Source organism: Branchiostoma floridae, chromosome 8 (assembly GCF_000003815.2).
Source record: "Branchiostoma floridae strain S238N-H82 chromosome 8, Bfl_VNyyK, whole genome shotgun sequence".
Taxonomy (NCBI): Eukaryota; Metazoa; Chordata; class Leptocardii; order Amphioxiformes; family Branchiostomatidae; genus Branchiostoma; species Branchiostoma floridae.
The window spans coordinates 2,431,311-2,450,242 of NC_049986.1; the positions used below are offsets into that span (position 1 = coordinate 2,431,311).

The 18,932-nt window shown below is 39.2% G+C and overlaps 1 protein-coding gene across 3 annotated transcripts in view; it reads left to right on the forward strand.

Annotated features, from left to right (window-relative positions):
- LOC118420445 (G-protein-signaling modulator 2-like) overlaps positions 1–18,932 on the forward strand; it is a 56,603-nt gene that overhangs the window by 4,253 nt on the left and 33,418 nt on the right. For 2 of the 3 annotated variants that reach the window (XM_035827245.1, XM_035827243.1), the window contains exons 2-7: positions 4,836–5,063; positions 8,081–8,216; positions 9,729–9,871; positions 11,478–11,601; positions 13,211–13,326; positions 14,462–14,635. In XM_035827245.1, the coding sequence (XP_035683138.1) occupies positions 4,837–5,063; positions 8,081–8,216; positions 9,729–9,871; positions 11,478–11,601; positions 13,211–13,326; positions 14,462–14,635 (920 nt within the window). In that variant the 5' untranslated portion in view covers position 4,836. The remainder of the gene's footprint in view (positions 1–4,835; positions 5,064–8,080; positions 8,217–9,728; positions 9,872–11,477; positions 11,602–13,210; positions 13,327–14,461; positions 14,636–18,932) is intronic. The other variant, XM_035827244.1, reaches the window with a different exon arrangement.

Here is an 18,932-nt window from a genome sequence, read left to right on the forward strand (position 1 = left end):
GAAAAACAGACTTGAAAAAGATCTGTGGTCAAGATCTGGACCTGATCCTCTAGATCTGGACCTGGACCGTACCTGGACCTGAATTTGATATACCAGTGTACCCCTCGTGTACAGGGTTCTTCATAGAAGTCAAGAAATTGTGTGTGTGTGTGTGTGTGGGAGGGGGGGGGGGGGGCATTGTGAGAGAGCAGATCAACCAAGCAGACACATGGGGGGCTTTCCTCCTTGATGTCCTTGTTGTGATGGAGTAGGCAAGCCACGGAGTCTGGCATTATGCAGAGTCCCACATCCGTTTAGGATGGGATGGCAACTTGTTCTTGACACACTGAGAGAAGCAGAATGACACAAGGGTTGTAGGATCACAGCAAAGTAGAAGTAGTAGTACTGGTGTCACAAGCTCTATGCTACTTGGCCCTCCAGATGTCGGGACCCGTTTAAACGCTCACTGAAGTTGTTTGGGACCCCATGGACTTATTGGACGAATACTCACTCAGGACTTCTTGGGGGAAATTTTTCAGAATCTGGACTACAATAGAAATTCAATCTAGACGGTGTCTATACTAGAGTCACAGATAACAACAAAAAAACATTTGGCAACCAGATATCGGCTGTGCATATATTGGAGAAAAAAAACTGTGTCTAGATCGGGCCATAGCCATTATTAGGGAATAAGCTGGTTGATATTGAATTGATATTCAAATATTATGTAAAATTTAAGACTGACCCTGTTGCTATCTTATGCAGTTGAAGCCAATCAATTTGGGGCCATCTGGCTCCATAAAGTGTATTCTGTAAAGACTGTAAAATCAGGACATAATTGCTTGGTAATGACTAATGTTGAAATGCACAACCCCAAGTGTTGTGTCTATAGAAGCCTCCTAAACACACAGTCAGTACATGTAAATGTACTTAATAAATGTCACGTTCCGTGCAACATGGGAAGGTGCATGACGCTTGTTGCACAGAAGGTGACACAACATCCTGTACATAATCATGATAATGTCAACATCAAGTTGCATTTGAACAAAAGATATTCATTTAGCTCTGATGGCCTTTAAATTGAAATTTGTGAATGTAAGGTTGTTTCCTAGCGCATACAAGGTATTTAAATTTCAGTTAAAAGACGTCTTTGGGTTGGCTTGTTTTTGCCACTGTGCATTTGAAGCATGCGCAATATCATTTCCTGCTCAAATTTTCTCTCGAAGACTAGTACTGTTGCTACCAATTCTTGTAAGTTTTTCACTAATTCATCGATGGTTTATAATAATGGTAATGATAATCAAACATAGTATGATATTGCTATCTTTCACATGTACATTGTCAATGTCAACATTGTCTAGATACAATTACAAGTCTTATGTTACAATCATTTATATCTTCTCATATTCACCTTGTATATAGGAATATATTATATTCGATACATATTATGATATCAATTTCAACTCGTCATACATAAGTGAAACGTCAGCAAACGTTAGCAATTGCCATATTATGCAGATTAAATTTGTAATTGTGGGTTGAGAAATGTATCTCACGATTTCTTGGAATCAGTCCATGATTCTAGGTACTACATTATTCTAGACTTCAGTAGCTATAGAGTCAATATCATGCACAGTGGGTACTAACAAATGTAATTCAAATGCATGGGGACTAATATTTCAACACAGAAGATTGTCGTTATTGTATAAAGATGTCACTGGAAGAAAGACGGCAACTACAATACAAAGCGGTATTATATATTAATGTAATTTTATATCCAGACCAGTGCTGTCTCCAGCTTTAAATTTATTTCCGTCCCTAACATTGGGGTGGGGGGGATCGGGCCGAAGGCCCGACGCGAGCGCCGCAGGCGCTCGCCAAACTAGGGGGGTCCGGGGGCATGCTCCCCCGGGAAAATTTGAAAATTCAAACCCTCTAAAACGCTATTTCACGTATTTTCAGAGGCAAAATTTCATTTCGTAAAGTAGGACTACCGACACCCCACGATCTGCCCGCCCCTTGGTCGGCATTTCGCTGACGAAATATATTGTTCGTTAAGCCGTGTTGCGTTTACACTCTGAACTTTGCATGATACTTTTTCGTCGTCATTTTCACGTATTTGTTGATAATTTGTGGATAGCTCGGGGGCTGGATAACGCCGCGGGTGTTTGCATTATTGGCCGAGGTCCATTGACGCATTTCAGCTTGTAAGATATCGTAAGATCGTATTGAAAGGAATGTGCATTTCTCGATAAAATTGAACACCTTTCTGCTCGTCGTCCAGCACCGTCCAAAGGGTACATATTTGCAGATCGGTGGAAAATTGCCAACAACGATCATGTTCACAGCGCTGGGTAAGAATACCGTCGCGGGCTACTCCCGTATAATTTTAGTGGAAGATCGGCAAAAAATATACAAGATCGATTCCTGATATTTTCCCATGAAAACAGATTTACATTCCCCCGAAAATTATGTATGTAAGCTGTAACAGCAGTGAGTTGGAAAACGCGACTAGACGTGTTGTTGTTACCATGGTAGCAGCATCGGCGGCAGCCTTTTGAAGTAGCGCCTGTGACAGGGCGTGCGTCATAATTCTACAAATTCAATCAACTTCCCACCAATCACAGGCAGCAGCGGCGCGTACAAAGCGGTAACACCATGTCAATCACGATGAAACGCGGAACTTTACGAACACGGCGCTGCCAACTCGGTCCCTACTCCAAGCAAAAACGTACTTTTGAAGATAAATGGCGCAAGAATCGGCCGTGGCTTCGTCACATCGTAGATGTAGACGGTGAGAATATGGTGTTTGCCATCTGTTTACAGTTTGCACCAGGGGGAAAACCTCCTTTGTTGATGGTTGTAGAACTTTGGAGATCACCAGTGTGGCGGTTTACTGAGGCCTCCGACAAACACGCGACGGCCGAGTAAAGAAAGATTATCTCTGAACTGCCGTGTCAGGTTCATAATGAATTGCAGTTTTCCGTTAATGTTGATTTTAAAACGTACAAGAGCCTGGTGATTCCGATCGGCATTGCAAAATAAAACAGAATAAAAGTGATGTCGATTATTACAGATGTTTTCTTGTCATGCTTGTTCATACACCAGCACACACACATCTTTAACTATATGGAAACAAATTGGGCGGGATGCGTTCTCCGCCCACAGCTCGGGCGACCTGCATACGAAAAGAAGCTGATTTCTGCCAAACCCAGAACTTCGCCAATAGGGCGTGTCTGGAAAATGTTTATGAAAAGAACAGGTGTACACCGCGTGTTCGTCACATCATCAGTTCGAGAGTCCCATTCTCACCCTTAGTTTATGTTTGGACTTTGGTGCTACTCGACATTGGGGCTTTAGCCTAAAGAGCCACAACTGTGGTAAGGCACAGTGGTAAGGTAAGATAACGCCGCAGCCCCGCCTTCTTTTGCGCCACGCGAATAGCACACTGCCGATCTGCGATGTCCACACATCTCCCTATGTCGGAGCCGCATGAGGCGATGTTCATCTCGTGGCTTGGAAGGTGGAGGCGTGGTGAAGAAAAAGGCAAAAGTCGATTAAATTTGAATTCGGAAGGCTATTTTAGTTATTGAATCTGCCATTTTAAGCTTACGAAACTGCATTTTCATGTCATGAAAATGATGAAATTATGATTTTGGGGACGGAATGGGTGAAATTTTTTTCCGTCCCAACAAGTAAATTTCCGTCCAGGGACGGAGGGACGGGTCCTGGAGACAGCACTGATCCAGACAGCTTTGCATCAAACAATGCGGACAAAGCTTAATATGAAAGGAAAGGATTATATTATACTGTGCCAGAGGGCTGGTTTAGTTTGTATCATTTCCTCTCATTGAATCTTTGATCTCCCTCGAGTCAATATGACTGAAATCTGACTGTCGTTTGTGTAATGTAACCAGCTACTGCCACACCACATGCCTGAGAAGCTGATAGTGGTGAGTTTCACCAAAGGGAGCTATACCAGCTACACAGATCTGCTTAGTTTTAGGGTGTCAACATGGAGATTTTGAGCAGTTAGATGTGAACGTTTGATTTTACTTACTGTTACAACAGGAGCCTGTTTTAAGCATGCGTACCAGTATCATGTACATGTATGTCTGAGAGTATACAGTCTAATCAACATATATAACATCTTTGCCCTATTAAATAGTTGAATGTTACATATTAGTTTCCATTCATAGTTTCCCATTTTCCTTTAAATTTCCTTACCTCTAGGCCTTACCATGGCCATTATTGGAGTGTCTTTATTATATGCATTTACATTGTATGCATGTTAAAACCAGGCTGTTTGTGCTTATATAACGTAAATTTTACAGGATCAGTTGATGTCATGTTGCTATAGCATTTTTTATCTCTTTATGGAAGTAAATGTCCGGCAATTAATCCATTGGTAAACCATTATCAATAGCCTTATGTAAGCAAGTAAATTGGTATAACTCAATCATATCCCTCTATTACTGTATTAGTAGGTTTCCTTTGAACATCACATTAGATGTATCATAGCAGTGATTTAGGGAAAATTTCTTTGTTATCTGCATGTTGTTAGCCATCTGAGATTGTTACATCTTGACATCTGTATTATACCTACATTTGTAGTTATTATTTTACTTACTTATACATATAATATCTAGATCAATTATAGCAGTCTTACAGAATCGTGAAAAGTGCCTCAAAATCTGGAAAAATCCAGGTCAGTTGATTTATGATCATGTACATACAATTATAATGAGGATACCATCTGCTCTCCAAGCCAATTACATCTGATTAGACATTGAGCCTTTATATGTTGTCATCCTGTGCGGCCCTGGCATTCAATCACTGGGCTCCTTTCTTTGCAGAATGACTATGGACGCGTCGTGTATGGAGTTAGCGTTGGAAGGGGAGCGCCTCTGCAAGGCTGGAGACTGTCGCGCGGGCGTATCGTTCTTCGAGTCGGCGGTGCAGGTCGGAACGGAGGATTTGAAGACGCTGAGCGCGATCTACAGCCAGCTGGGCAACGCGTACTTCTACCTGCAGGAATACGAGAAGGCACTGGAGTACCACAGACATGATCTAACATTGGCAAGGTGGGGACATGTTTCTGTATTACTTCTGTTTTGTGTGTTGGAGTACCACAGACATGATCTAACATTGGCAAGGTGGGGACATGTTTCTGTATTACTTCTGTTTTGTGTGTTGGAGTACCACAGACATGATCTAACATTGGCAAGGTGGGGACATGTTTCTGTATTACTTCTGTTTTGTGTGTTGGAGTACCACAGACATGATCTAACATTGGCAAGGTGGGCACATGTTTCTGTATTACTTCTGTTTTGTGTGTTGGAGTACCACAGACATGATCTAACATTGGCAAGGTGGGGACATGTTTCTGTATTACTTCTGTTTTGTGTGTTGGAGTACCACAGACATGATCTAACATTGGCAAGGTGGGGACATGTTTCTGTATTACTTCTGTTTTGTGTGTTGGAGTACCACAGACATGATCTAACATTGGCAAGGTGGGGACATGTTTCTGTATTACTTCTGTTTTGTGTGTTGGAGTACCACAGACATGATCTAACATTGGCAAGGTGGGGACATGTTTCTGTATTACTTCTGTTTTGTGTGTTGGAGTACCACAGACATGATCTAACATTGGCAAGGTGGGCACATGTTTCTTTGTCACTTCTGTTTTGTGTGTTGGAGTACCACAGACATGATCTAACATTGGCAAGGTGGGTACTGTTTTGTGTCATTAAGAATACTGTAAACGCAGAAGTGAACACTATGCAGGGCTCGAAATACTTTTTTTTGCATACCTGCGCTGGTGCAATTTATTTGTTCTTCTCAGATTTTTCCAGAAAAAAATTGGAATGGCAGGTCGAAATAAAATAAGATGAATTTTTTTTAAAGGTCTGGGGTGAACATACATGGCTTAAATAACTGACACCAAAAAAAAACAGTCTGGCATGTTTCACACAATGAATCCTTTCCTTTGATTTTTAATGTTCTGACTAAAAGGCATTGTTTTTCAACTGAAATTATGTGTATGTGGCTCTGAATAGTAATATTTATGGTTTGTGATAACAGAACCTGTATTATTTTTTCCCAGGGCTTAATCTTTTGTTTTTATGAAAATGAAAATAATTGACAGAAGAATCTGAGAAGCAACAAATGAAATTAGTGTGGCCTTAACTACTTGACTGTGAGAAGTTAAAGCATTCACCCCATCTACTAAAGAGCTGTTTTTCTAAGGTCCGAGCCTGCAGTCACCAAGTGACAGTCAGGATGAAGACAGATTGTGAGAATTGCCCCAGTTTATCCAAAAAGGCTTGAGCCATGTACACAACACATGCCTTATTTATTTAATCTGCCAGCACATGGGGGACGGTAAATATTAGACCATGCCTGCACCTGAATTCATGGACAACACAGCAGCGGTTGAAGTAGAATGTTTTGTCCTCGTTAAAAGTTTAAAGTACCATTAGTCCAGCAAACAACAGGCTTAAAAACATTCTAAAAACTGAGGAACAGGATGGGTATATTAAATGATGTGGACTAGGTGTTCTAAAACAAACAAAAAAACTCTTCTGTAGAAAGGTAAAAGAGCTGAAAATGACTTGAAATTCAGTGAGTCTTTTACTGTAAATGCATTTGAATTTTGGGGGATTCCATTTTGCGGTAGCAGGGAAAAGAACTGTTTGCGTTGGTTTTAAGTTCGCGGTAGGACCATGCACTGTAGTCTCTTACTGCCATGGAAAAATGTTTGTGGTGAATTGGCAACACAAAACCGGTCCGCTAAACCATTGCAAAAATTTCTGCATTTACAGTTTTGAAATGATCAGATACACCAAGGAAAGTACAGAAAAATTTTCCTCTCTCCAACATGTAAAATTTTGGTATGTGGTATTATTTAGTCAGCTGCAAACACATTATTGACATCCCCCGCTACCTGCCACAGAGAGGAATAACAAAATTTTCTGGTTCCCAAGATTTTTAAGAATTGTATGTATGCTTTGCTTTCCAAAAACCTCAGCCGTATATTGATAACTACTTGAGTGCAAGCAATATTTGATTGCAATGTTACAATTTGGAGGATGGCTGCAAAGATATTTGAGTGAACGCAATTAGTCTGTTTGGTATGTGTACCTGTCAAACTTGCCAACTTCTTGTGTCACACAAATATTCTGCTAACAAGAAAAGTAAAGGTTATATTATACATAGAACTGTAGGGATAGAAAAGTGTATAGACTATTGGTAGCCGGGGTTTGAAACATCAGGTTGTCAGAGCGTGCATATGGGCAGGACTCCAGTGGATTGGGCTAGCTGATGAGTTGTTGTTTAATAATGTATCAATAATCGGTGTAAACGTCAACAACAACTACTAGTACACATTTTTTAACATTGACCAGCATGGAACCTCAGCTGCAACGTGATACCAGGCATGTGGAGTACTAGCAGTTGTTTTAATGTGCATTTTAGTATGAATAGAATTTAGAAATTAATATAGTTTCTTATATATATATATATATATGTGGCAGCATCAGAATAATGCATGTATGTTACATAGGGGGAGTATAAAACTGTCTTTTTTTTGTTGGACTGGTCAAAAAAAAAACGGGACCTGAAAAAAACAGTAGACCTGATGTTGGACCAAATCGAAAATGAACAGATTGTAATATTATATGGGCAGGCGTTCACATGTTTGGGGGCTTACAGGTGCAAGACAAGAAGATAAATAAGGTTTGATAGTCATTTTTACTAAAGCTACTACGGTTGAACTTAATGTAAAACATAGGCAGTTAATGTTGTTTGCATGAAGATGGGATTTTAAAACGCCAATGGACGTTGGATACTTTACCTAGTGAACAGTTAGTTTGAGTAAGTAAATTTTCTGTGAACTTGCCTGATAGGACAAGTGAATTTTAAGAAACTTGTCCAACCTTGACCCATACATTATCGTGTGTGTGTGTGTATATGTACATGCGTGTGCGTGCGTGTAGACATGCTCAGTGGAAATGTAACACTGACAGTTACTCAGATACATGTACATAGATCTAAACTTATGCTGAATGTCCTACATATCTCCCCACTGCCTGTACAGAACCCTGAGTGACAGGCTCGGAGAGGCAAAGGCCAGTGGTAACCTAGGCAACACGCTGAAGGTTCTGGGCAAATTTGACGAGGCCATTGTCTGCTGTCAGAGACACCTGGACATCTCCAGGGAACTGGCTGACAAGGTGAGATAGAATCAATATGGTAGAGTACTGTGCTCTGGAGCATTGCTCCAGGGTTAGACAAGTTTTCAAAAATTCACTTGTCCTATCGGGCAAGTACATTAAAAATTTACTTGCCTGAACCAAATTTTCACTTGCCCGAAATTTTGATTACATTTTCCTATGTGTTTTCCCTTTCATAAATTTTCACTTTTGTTAAGAGACCATGTCTAGCAAAATAATAGACGTTAAACGAGGACAACAACAACAACAACAAAATCGATGTCTCTACTGGCTTAAAAATGACATGGTCAATATAGGCAGGCATTCAGCCCCATGTGCTGTCACACCCAGTGGTAATTTGAGCGGGTCACATCTGGAAATTTTTACTTGCCCAAGCACTTCTGCTTGCCCAAACAGCACTTTTACTTGGCCGAGACAATCGGGCTAATGGACTTGTTTATCCCTGTGCTCTATCAGGAACTTTCTACCATCTTCTACCAGCCAAAACTCTTGCACTTATCAAACAAGTAGGGACTGCCTGGCAAATAGACACTGATAAACAAACTCTTCATAAAGCTAATTTTATCTTTTGCTTGCTGTTTGGTCTTCTGTTGCTTTGTTTGCTTATTAATTATAATATGATTTCATGCCCAGTCTGTTATTCTTAATTACTTTACCTGCACAAATCACTTGTTTTTTCTGCTGTCTTTTTTTAATTTTTTGTCCTGAAGACTAAGACTTGTATCTTTTAATTTTTATGTTGAATTTTGTCATCTAATAAAAAAAATATACAAATATTGTTCTTCTCCAATGGCGCATTGAAAAATGCTAAAAGGTGATATGTAGGTGAAATGAACCATCATTTATACTGTAAATGTGTCGCGGTGGTTTTATTTTCTTTTAATCACCTCTCAACTGCAAATTCATAAGAATGAGGAATTGCATTTCTATTTTAAACAATTCTGTGGCACAGTAGTAATACATTAGAACGTTTTGAAGGTACCACTGTACCACAGAATTGTTGCAATCATGGATTCAAAACACTGCATAAACTTTCTTCCCTCTACCATGAAATAAAACCACTTATATTTATTTACAGTATCAGGGCTCGAAATACTTTTTCCTGCATACCTGCACTGGTGCAGGTAACGTTGAAAATTACCTGCACCACACAAATTTTACCTGCACCACTCTGAATTTAGGAAGTATGGGTCATACTAAAATTGTTGAGGAATAATTGCTAGTTTTTTCTTTAATTTATAATTGACAGGCGGTAACAGTCAATGCAGCTAATAGCAGTCCACATATGCGTACATCATAGAACATCTAAATTATGTATAAACACAGTACATAGACCAGTGTAGGTTAGGTGCAGGTAGACACCAGAAATACCTGCACAGCTCCAATTTTACCTGCACTAACCTGCATATGCAGGTGGTATTTCCAGCCCTGAGTATGCTGAAACTGGTTGATCATTGTACAACAACTCCTGTACATTTTTCCTGATCGCTGTCTCACATGTTGTGACTACAGGTCGGTGAGGCCAGGGCCCTGTACAACCTGGGCAATGTGTACCACGCCAAGGGGAAGCATGCAGGACGGAACAGCCAGCACGATCCCGGGGACTTTCCCGAGGACGTCAAGGCTTCACTCCAGAAGGCCACCGAGTTTTACGAGTGAGCCAGCCTTGTTATTATTCCTTATTATGGTGTGTTAAATCAGCTGCAGCCCCACATCCCTGCGGCATTGCGTGGTAATCTCGGTAATTTGTCCTGGGGATTTTGCCAGGAGTCTTGTTGGCAAGCTGGACTAGTTTTTAGAAGGTGAAGGTAGCTATTTTTTAGACCCACAAGCAGCTTTGAAGTTTGGCTTATTCCACATCCAAAAAGTGCATGTAGATTGGTGGACCAAAAGTTGAGCATGTCAGTCAAAGAACATACATAAAATGACAATTTAATTTGTTGCTTCTCCACCCAGGTCGAAAAAAAATAAGAATATTATTAATTTTTTTTGCAAAACGTCTGATTAAACAAATGATACGTTGTCAGATGTCTTTGGCACATTTTATGCGGCAAATCAATCAATATTTAGGGTGGTCCATTATTAACAAAGCCCCAATTTTTAAAGATAATATTCGTACTATCTAAAATAGCTACGTACAGGCACTGTAATTTGAGGCTCATACCATAGTTTATTTGGAAGTCAGGAGAGGTAGTGAAAATTTGTCAATGGGAGCTGTGGCCAATTTTTTTGTTCAAATTGGGAACAAGAGGACAGCAGAATCGGAGAAGCAACAAATAAAATTGGTGTGGCCTAACAGTACTCATTTTCAAAAGAAATCAAATATCTCTTAGCATACTACATAAAAAGTTCACTTAAAGATTTGAGGAATTTCTTGTTTTATTTATTATCATAAATTTCTTTCTAACTGTGTCCACACAATTTCCAGCCTACATATATGTACATTGTTTGATTTTGAATGTGGGACAAGCCAACCTTCCCATCCTGTGGCACTTTGAATGTTAGCCAAGCCAACTTTCCTATCTTTAAAGGGCCTGGTTGTATCTTCCACCTCACATTCTGTCACTCTACGTTAGTAAAGTAATTACTGGCACATACCACAGTGCTTGAAATACCCACGTGCACACTTCCATGCAAATGCAACCACATTTTGCTTGATGCAACTTCTTTTCAAGCCCAGGTAGCACAGTGCGCAAGCTGAAATTTTGCAGACAACACCAAGACAAAAAACAATATGTATTTTTCTAAACCTTAAGCTTCCTAGAAGTGCTTCTCCACCTTGCTTTATTTAAGGCTTTTTTTACCATTTATCCGTGCAATAACCTAAAATTAAGTATGCACCCCAACTTTGGCCACAACCTGTAGCACCGTTTCAATTTTGAAAAGTTTTAAAAGTGCGTTTTTATTCAAGGCAATATATATAGTCTCTCTGTTTTCACAGATGTAAACAAGTTAATGCTGCAAGTAAAATAGATGTTTAATGAATGAATGATTGAAGAACTTTATTGCCCAACTGAGCTAAGTACAGGTCACAACAAGTCAAAACATATATACATATAAAAGTATGACAATCTTGTCTTAGAAGTTCGGCTTCTTCTCGCTTCTTGGTAATGGTGAAAATATAGGACTGTATGGGTTTAGCTATGGTTGGTTTTTCAAAACGCATGAGGAATATAAACTTGTCAGTGCTACTCATGTGTCTAAAATGAGGGAATCTACTTTCCATGTAATTTGTAGAATTTTTTGAAAAAACTGTTTCAGAGCCAACCTGACCATTGTGAAGGAGTTGGGGGATCGGGCAGCCCAGGGCAGGGCGTGTGGTAACCTTGGTAACACCCACTACCTGCTGGGTAACTTCAGCCGTGCCATCATGTTCCACGAGGAGGTAAGGGTCAATGATATTGATTATGGTCAAATCCTTGATTGATTAGGCCTAGGAAAAAAAACAGGGCTCAAAATACCACCAGTCCTGCATATGCAGGTTAGTGCAGGTAAAATTGGAACTGTGCAGGTATTTCTGGTGTCTACCTGCACTGGTCCATGTACTGGGTTTTATACATAAATGTTCTATGATTCAGGTGTATGTGGATTGTTATTAGCTGCATTGACTGTTAGTTAGGCCTATGAAAAAAATGTTGTATTTCCTGTTTTAGTCCTGAAAAAATTAGGGTCGGTTGGTAGGGATCATCATTTTTTGCATTTTGCCGCCTTAGCGGCAAAATGCTCTGAGGCCAGAATAGTGGCCGTTGTGATGGAGTGATGTTGAGATGAACGGACCTGTTCAATTCATGCCAAACATTTCTATACCTGTTAAAACAGGCTTTTTTTCAACAAGTTCGCACACAGCGGTTAAAGTTTACGCATTCTAAACCAACGCACCCGGTTCGAATCCGGGGAGGTAGATTTTTTTTTTCTTTTTTACACCATTAAAATACTAATTTTTACATCCATTTGGCCACACCAATTTATTTCTTTGGTTAACGGATTCGCCGCTTCGTTTTTTTGCCGAATAGAAATAAAAATTTAAAAAAAAAAACTTAAAAATGCCCCGCAACAGAGCTCACTCAAAAACAGGCAGTGTAGTGAAATTTGCTGCAGTTCACGCAAATTTTAACAGGTGGCGTCTAGATCTAGATTCAGGCACATATGTGAATCTCTCCATGCGCCAATATCAGGTTTAGTTACTCTGTTCTATTTATATGACATTCTAATAACTAGAAAAAAACGTTCACACACGCAAACATTGGCAAAATGCCAGCTTTTTTAAAAGCACTTGTTTTTCTTGTAAGATAGATGTATTTAATAACATCCTTCATTAGATAGGACAAGTCATGTTGAATCAATAGAAAGCAGTCTGAATAAGAATTATTGCTGGAAGCTATGTGACTCCACTGCCTACCCCCAAAAAAGTCTAGGGTCGGCAGGTTTTTCTAGGGTAGGTAGTAGGGAAACAGGAAACACAAGTTGTTTTTTTCCTAGGCCTTACCACCAATGATTCCTCAGCAATTCTGTATGATCCATAATCCCTAAATTCAGAGTGGTGCAGGTAAAATTTCTTGTACAGGACTGTTTCCTGTTTCAGTCCTGAAAAAATTAGGGTCGGTAGGTAGGGATTATCTTCTTCTCTCTTGTAACTTTTTTAGGCTTGCCAAATCTCTACTGATACATATTACAAATACAATACAGCTGAACAAAGTACTGTAAATGCATTTAAGTTCACTGCGATTTAATTTCGTGGTAGCGGGAAAAAGGCCTTTTCGAGGTGGTTTTAATTTCGCGGTAGCACCGGGCACTATACAGTGTCTCTTACCGCTATGGAAAAATGTTCGTGGTAGTTTTGAATTCACGGTGAAGCGGCCACTGCGAAAAATGTGAACATTAAACCACCGCGAAAGTTTCTGCATTTACAGTAATACTTTATAACAACACAAGCCATATTATATGGGAGACAATGACATTTGGTAAAATATTGACAAATCATATTTTGTCCCTAGCGACTTGCGATTGCCAAGGAATTTGGCGACAAGGCAGCGGAGAGACGAGCCTACAGTAACCTAGGCAACGCACACATCTTCTTGGGAGAGTTTGAAACTGCAGCAGAATATTACAAGTAGGTATCTAAGATCAGACTATTATGCTGAAAATAGAATGTTGGCTGTCTGGGGCTTCTGCAGTTCTATTGTGGTTCAGTAGGGGGAGTGCCTGGTCAGACATTTGCATGTATGCAGTAGGTACCACAGGTTATCAGCAAGACCATGATGTAGTGTAAAAAGAAAAACCATACTCAATAAAAAAATAACTTGTATTTGGAGATAAAGTATATGTAATTCCTTGTTGCTACACAGTAAGAAGACGTGTCATGATCTTTAGCTCCAGAAAGAGTTTGAAACAAACCACACGAGCCAAACTGTTACATGTACATTTTGAACTGGAGATGCATGTAGAGTAATTGCATGAAAAAATAATTTTTAAAGATTTTGATTGTCAATGTCGTTTCAATTTCCGTAATTCATGTATATTGAATGATAGTCCTGTAAAAGTGAGAAGGTTGGCATATTATTTTGGTAAGTTTGAGTTTAAGTTTGGTAAGTCCCAAACATACATGCCCCTTGGAAATTTTTAATATTAATACATACCTTCATGTCTGGGGTAAAATTGTCTGGCTTAGAATTGGCTTTTGTTACCACTTCCTTTGTGTTTCAAAAGTACCCCAAAAAATGCAACTTTACTGGTACAATGTATATTGTATATTGTGAGCATCTCAAAATGTGATTTTACACGTTGTGTTCATTTTCATACAAACATTTCTGCTTCATTTAAGAATCAGACTTTCCATTGATTAGTTTTGACAACTGATTTGCCTGAGACAAATTTCAACGATGTTGAAAATTTATGCCGGGCTCTGTAAAAGTCAAGTTACAGCAATTTTGGTATCCTTGAATAGTTTCAACAGATGAATTGGATATGTATGATAGTTTATTTCATAGTTGATACTTTGTGTTGTAATAGATTCTATAATACTATAGCAATGCTGCATAGTATAATGTATTACTAACAGACCGGGCATATGATACAGTACAGAAGAACCTTCATCTGACAAGTCCAATCTACTAGTATTCACTGGTACACAGCTCTAGTTGTTATAGATTCTATAATACTATAGCAATGCTGCATACTATTACTAACAGACTGGGCATATGATACAGTACAGAAGAACCTCCATCTGACAAGTCCAATCTATTCAGGAAAACTTTTTCCTGCAGGAAAACATTGCAGATTGCCACCCAGCTGGGAGACAGAGCCATCGAGGCACAGGCCTGTTACTCCCTGGGGAACACGTACACACTACTGAGGGACTACGAGAAAGCTGTGGAGTACCATCTACGCCATCTACAGATAGCACAGGACCTTGGAGACAGGTTAGGCCTCTTACGTTTCTTACTCACGATGGTCAATTGATGTGCTTATACTTAACAGAACACACAATGGGGTTATACCACCCCTCAGGGGGTGACACACCCTTTCGCTGGCCAGGCTTTTAGCGAGAAATACAGTAGGAGCCAGTTAATTGCACAATGGATTAACGCACACTTCTGTTAACTGCACGGAATCCCACAATCCCAAACCGGTGCGGTCCAGCTAGATAGCTTCGCATTATTGCACCATCCGGATAATTGCACGAAATTCACTTGTAAATAGGCCGTGCAATTAATCGGCTTCTACTGTAGTAGGATTTCATTATAGGGGGGGTCCTAATTTCTTGTTTAGTCGTTGTAAGTGATATAGGCATGATAGGCATGACTATTGTATGGGGGTCTAGGGGTATCCACCTTCCATGGTGCAGACTTTTCAAGAATTTGAAGTTAAAATGGTGCGTTTTAGGGTATCCTGAGGGGCAAAATTACTGTCAGACAACAGTGGAAGACAGTGACCACAAAGGACCTTGTGGCATCCCTGGTCAATCAGAATTTCATGCTTATCAGAGGATCTGCTCCCCAGTATAAGGGTGTCTTAAGTGCGTCCGATTTCATGTTATTTTAAGAAAAGCATGTCCGGGAGACGCTATGACGCATGCATAGCTTAAAGCCTGTCACTGGCTGATTACAAGATGAAGATGTGCCAGGTCGCCTGTCCGTTTCTTATTATAAATGTATTTTTTTCATGGGGATCAATTTTATGGTAGAAGAAGAAACAAGATTTTCTAGGTGTAAGTTGGGGTTGAAAGAACGCTATAGAACAGTACTCAGTATACATTGAAGATGCATATTCACTGTAAATTTGTGATATTAAAACCACTGTACATTTCACATCATCCAGTAGTGAGAGATGCTCATTGCAAAAGTCACACATGCAATTAGATATTAAGTTTTGTAAAAGGTCATACTAAAAAGAATGGTCATTGTAAAATATGAATACAAATTGTTGATTTTGTGGTAGAGAGGTTGTTTGTAAATAATTCTGTTTTTTTCAGAGGTGTACATGGTGTCGTAGTAGCTTTAGAGCTTTGTATTTAGCAAATGTGTGAATGCAGAAGGCATTAATGAAAAATGATAATAACTGATATATGCGAGCTTAAAATTGCACATGAATATAAATCACTGTTTATGTTTGCCAATTATTGAGAGATGTTTAACTTAAGGACTAACTCCACATGTACATGGACATGTTAGCTTTGTATCAGATTGTTATAGAACTATTAGAAGGCAAGGAAATTCTTTCCCTTATTTTGCTAAACTCTCCCTTTACAGTACTATGGTATAAACCCACATGTACATTTTGTACATATTATGTACTTTCTTATCACAGAAAGGAAATGGTGAGATAAAATTAGTGGTACTCCAGACATTTGCCCTAGTTGTTTTGATATATTTATGAACAAAGGAGGTATGCAGCAGCATTTTTCAATATGGCAAAAGAACAGTATCATTGCATGCCATCTAACCAAACATTTATTTTATCCATCAAATGCACTGTTTTACAATACATTTGTACACTGAAATCAAATCAAAAGGGGACTTAATCTCACAGTAGGAAGGCCTTTTCAGTGGGAACACATTGTGTTACTGACCAGAAATTTGTGGTTTTGGGGTATGATGATTTCATGATGGAGAATGGTCACTGATGAAATTGTGAGCATAACACTAACAGCACTGTAAATGTTTGAGGGTTTGCAGTAATTTGTGCGTGGAAAATGTTCTTCCAACCCACTCCACTCCAGTGTGTGGTAATGAGGATAAGAGCTTAAACCTTGTTTCCCATGTACAGGGCTATACTGGTACTTATGGTAATACTCTCCTGTAATGCACTTAAACTCTGGGGTCAGAGCTCTCAAAGTGCAATCCAATCTCTGTAGTCAGTGGCAGCTACGTCATCACTTAGCCTCAAGCAACACTTAAACTAGCGTTGGCTATTAGCTCTGCATAAATGTACAGGGTCTGGAGCTAACTGTGTGCTTCAGTACAGTTGTGTGTTGCAGTGAATGAGAGAGCCTGCAATCTCTAATTCGTTATGATGAAAAACGGTAAGCCATATTTCTATTACGTGTTATGTCATAGTTTGAAAGGAACTACCGTAGGCTCAGCTGCAGTGATGGGGATTTTTTGTATTCGGATGATTAGTATAGAAACCAGTTGTTTCTGGTTTGGACAGGATTTGACTGCTTACTGTGCCCTTGTGCCTTGAGAGGCTAGTGCTATGAAACCATACTGTCACCGAGCGAAAACATTTAGTCTGACACAGCCTGGAGGCTTGTCAAACTGGGAGCTGTAAGATGCAGGTAAAACAACATGTACAATGGTAGTTCATCTGATGTTCCAGTACATGTTGCTGTGTACATGTTTATGTGGTGAAAACATGTCTGTTTTTTACTGAATCATAGGAAATTTGATGCCAGGTTTAGGCCACACCAATTTTATTTGTTGCTTCTTGGATTTTTTTCAGAAAAAAATTGGGCCGACAGGTCGAGAAAAAAATTAAATCAAATTTTTTTCAAAAGGTCTTGGGTGAAGATATACATGTGTACGCCGTAAATAACAAACAAAAGAACAGCCCAAGGAGTTTACTTGTTATTTATTTTTACTAGATACGTTGCTATAAAGCAATAAGATCACATTCCAATTTCCGTTGGCCTTTGGAAACATAACAGACCAACCACATATAATGAAGGATTAGTAGGGATTTGCATGGAAAAATTGGACTTGGTGAATTTTTGCTTGTTAACCCTTTTGTACATTTTTTGTCATTTTTGTTGTCATCTCATTTTTCAGATTTCTTTTGCATAGCTTCTTCTATTACTGAATTAGTCACTAATCCATGTCTTTTTTTCATGGTCCTACATTTTTGTACATTTATCAATTATACCCAGCTAACTGTTAATAAAGTCTCTTTGCCCATCCCTTAGTTTAAAACATGCTCATCACATCAAAAGTAATTCGAAACCAGAAGTTCCAAAATGCACATTGACTCTCTTGTCTACAATATACGTCATCTATTCTCTGTTTGTTTGTTTGTTTACTGTAAATTTGAGTCTATTCATTTATACCGTGGTAGTTTCCCCATCTTGTCATGTACAGAATTCACCAACCACTGTCATAATATTAGTAAAAACATCTATTGTATTGTAAACTTTACAATGAAAAATGCCCAATTGTCTTTAACTGAAACTGTGAAAACTTTGAAATGATTGGCAGCCATTTGTGTGACTGGAAAGCTATTTTGTGCGCAGTAGAATATTATTTTATTCACGTATATTTTGTGAGTATCAGGCAAAGAGCACAAATAGCTTATATAAAGCTTTCTACTCAATTACGTAGCTTAAGACAAATACCAGAAGCTCCCCCATATAAGCTGCTAGCTTTACTGCCTGACCTAAGCAGGCTTACATGTATGCAGACTCTGTGGATCCATGGATTCTTATCTGTATGGCAAAGCGTTAGGGTCTGTTACCATGACTATACGTTTACACTAGGGCTGGGTATCGCTACAAAACCGGTTTTTCTTATTGGACCGGTCCAGAAAAACCAGACCTGAAAAAATTTGGTGGACGGCTGTTGGACCGATTAGAAAATTAACAGATTATTTTATCAGGTATTCACACGTTTTGGCACTTGCAGGTGGAAGAAAATAACAAGAGTGAGTAAAATTTATAGTAATTTCTACCAAGTTTTACAGCCAATCGTACAGGTGCAGTTAGCGTTGTAGGATTTTAAAACGTCTAATACTCCACCAAACAGATTTCTTTGTAGTGAAATGGACCATTGGTACGAGTCATACTAAATCAGGTTCAGGTCCGGACCTGGACCTGATCCTTTGGACTTGAACCGGACCTGGACCTGAATTTTCTGTACCTGTACCCTCCCCTAGTTTACACCATTACTGATAAAGTCTAGGTAAGAAAAATGTTGTGTTTCCTGTTTCAGTCCTGAAAAAGTCAGGGTCAATAGGTAGGGATTATCTTTCTTTCTTTTTTTCTTGTAATTTTGTTTAGGCTGCCCAAAACTCTAGTGATACATATTACAATAGAGCTGAACAAAGTGACCTGAAATGTATGAGGACACTTGTCTTTCAATATCAAACTTTACGTTTTGGCATAACAGATGCATTTATCCTTCATATATAAGATAGGACAAGCATCGTTTTTACTTCAATAGGAAGAAGGCTGAATAGAAATTCTAACTGGAAGCTACAATGTATGTGACTACTGCCCCCCCAAAAAAA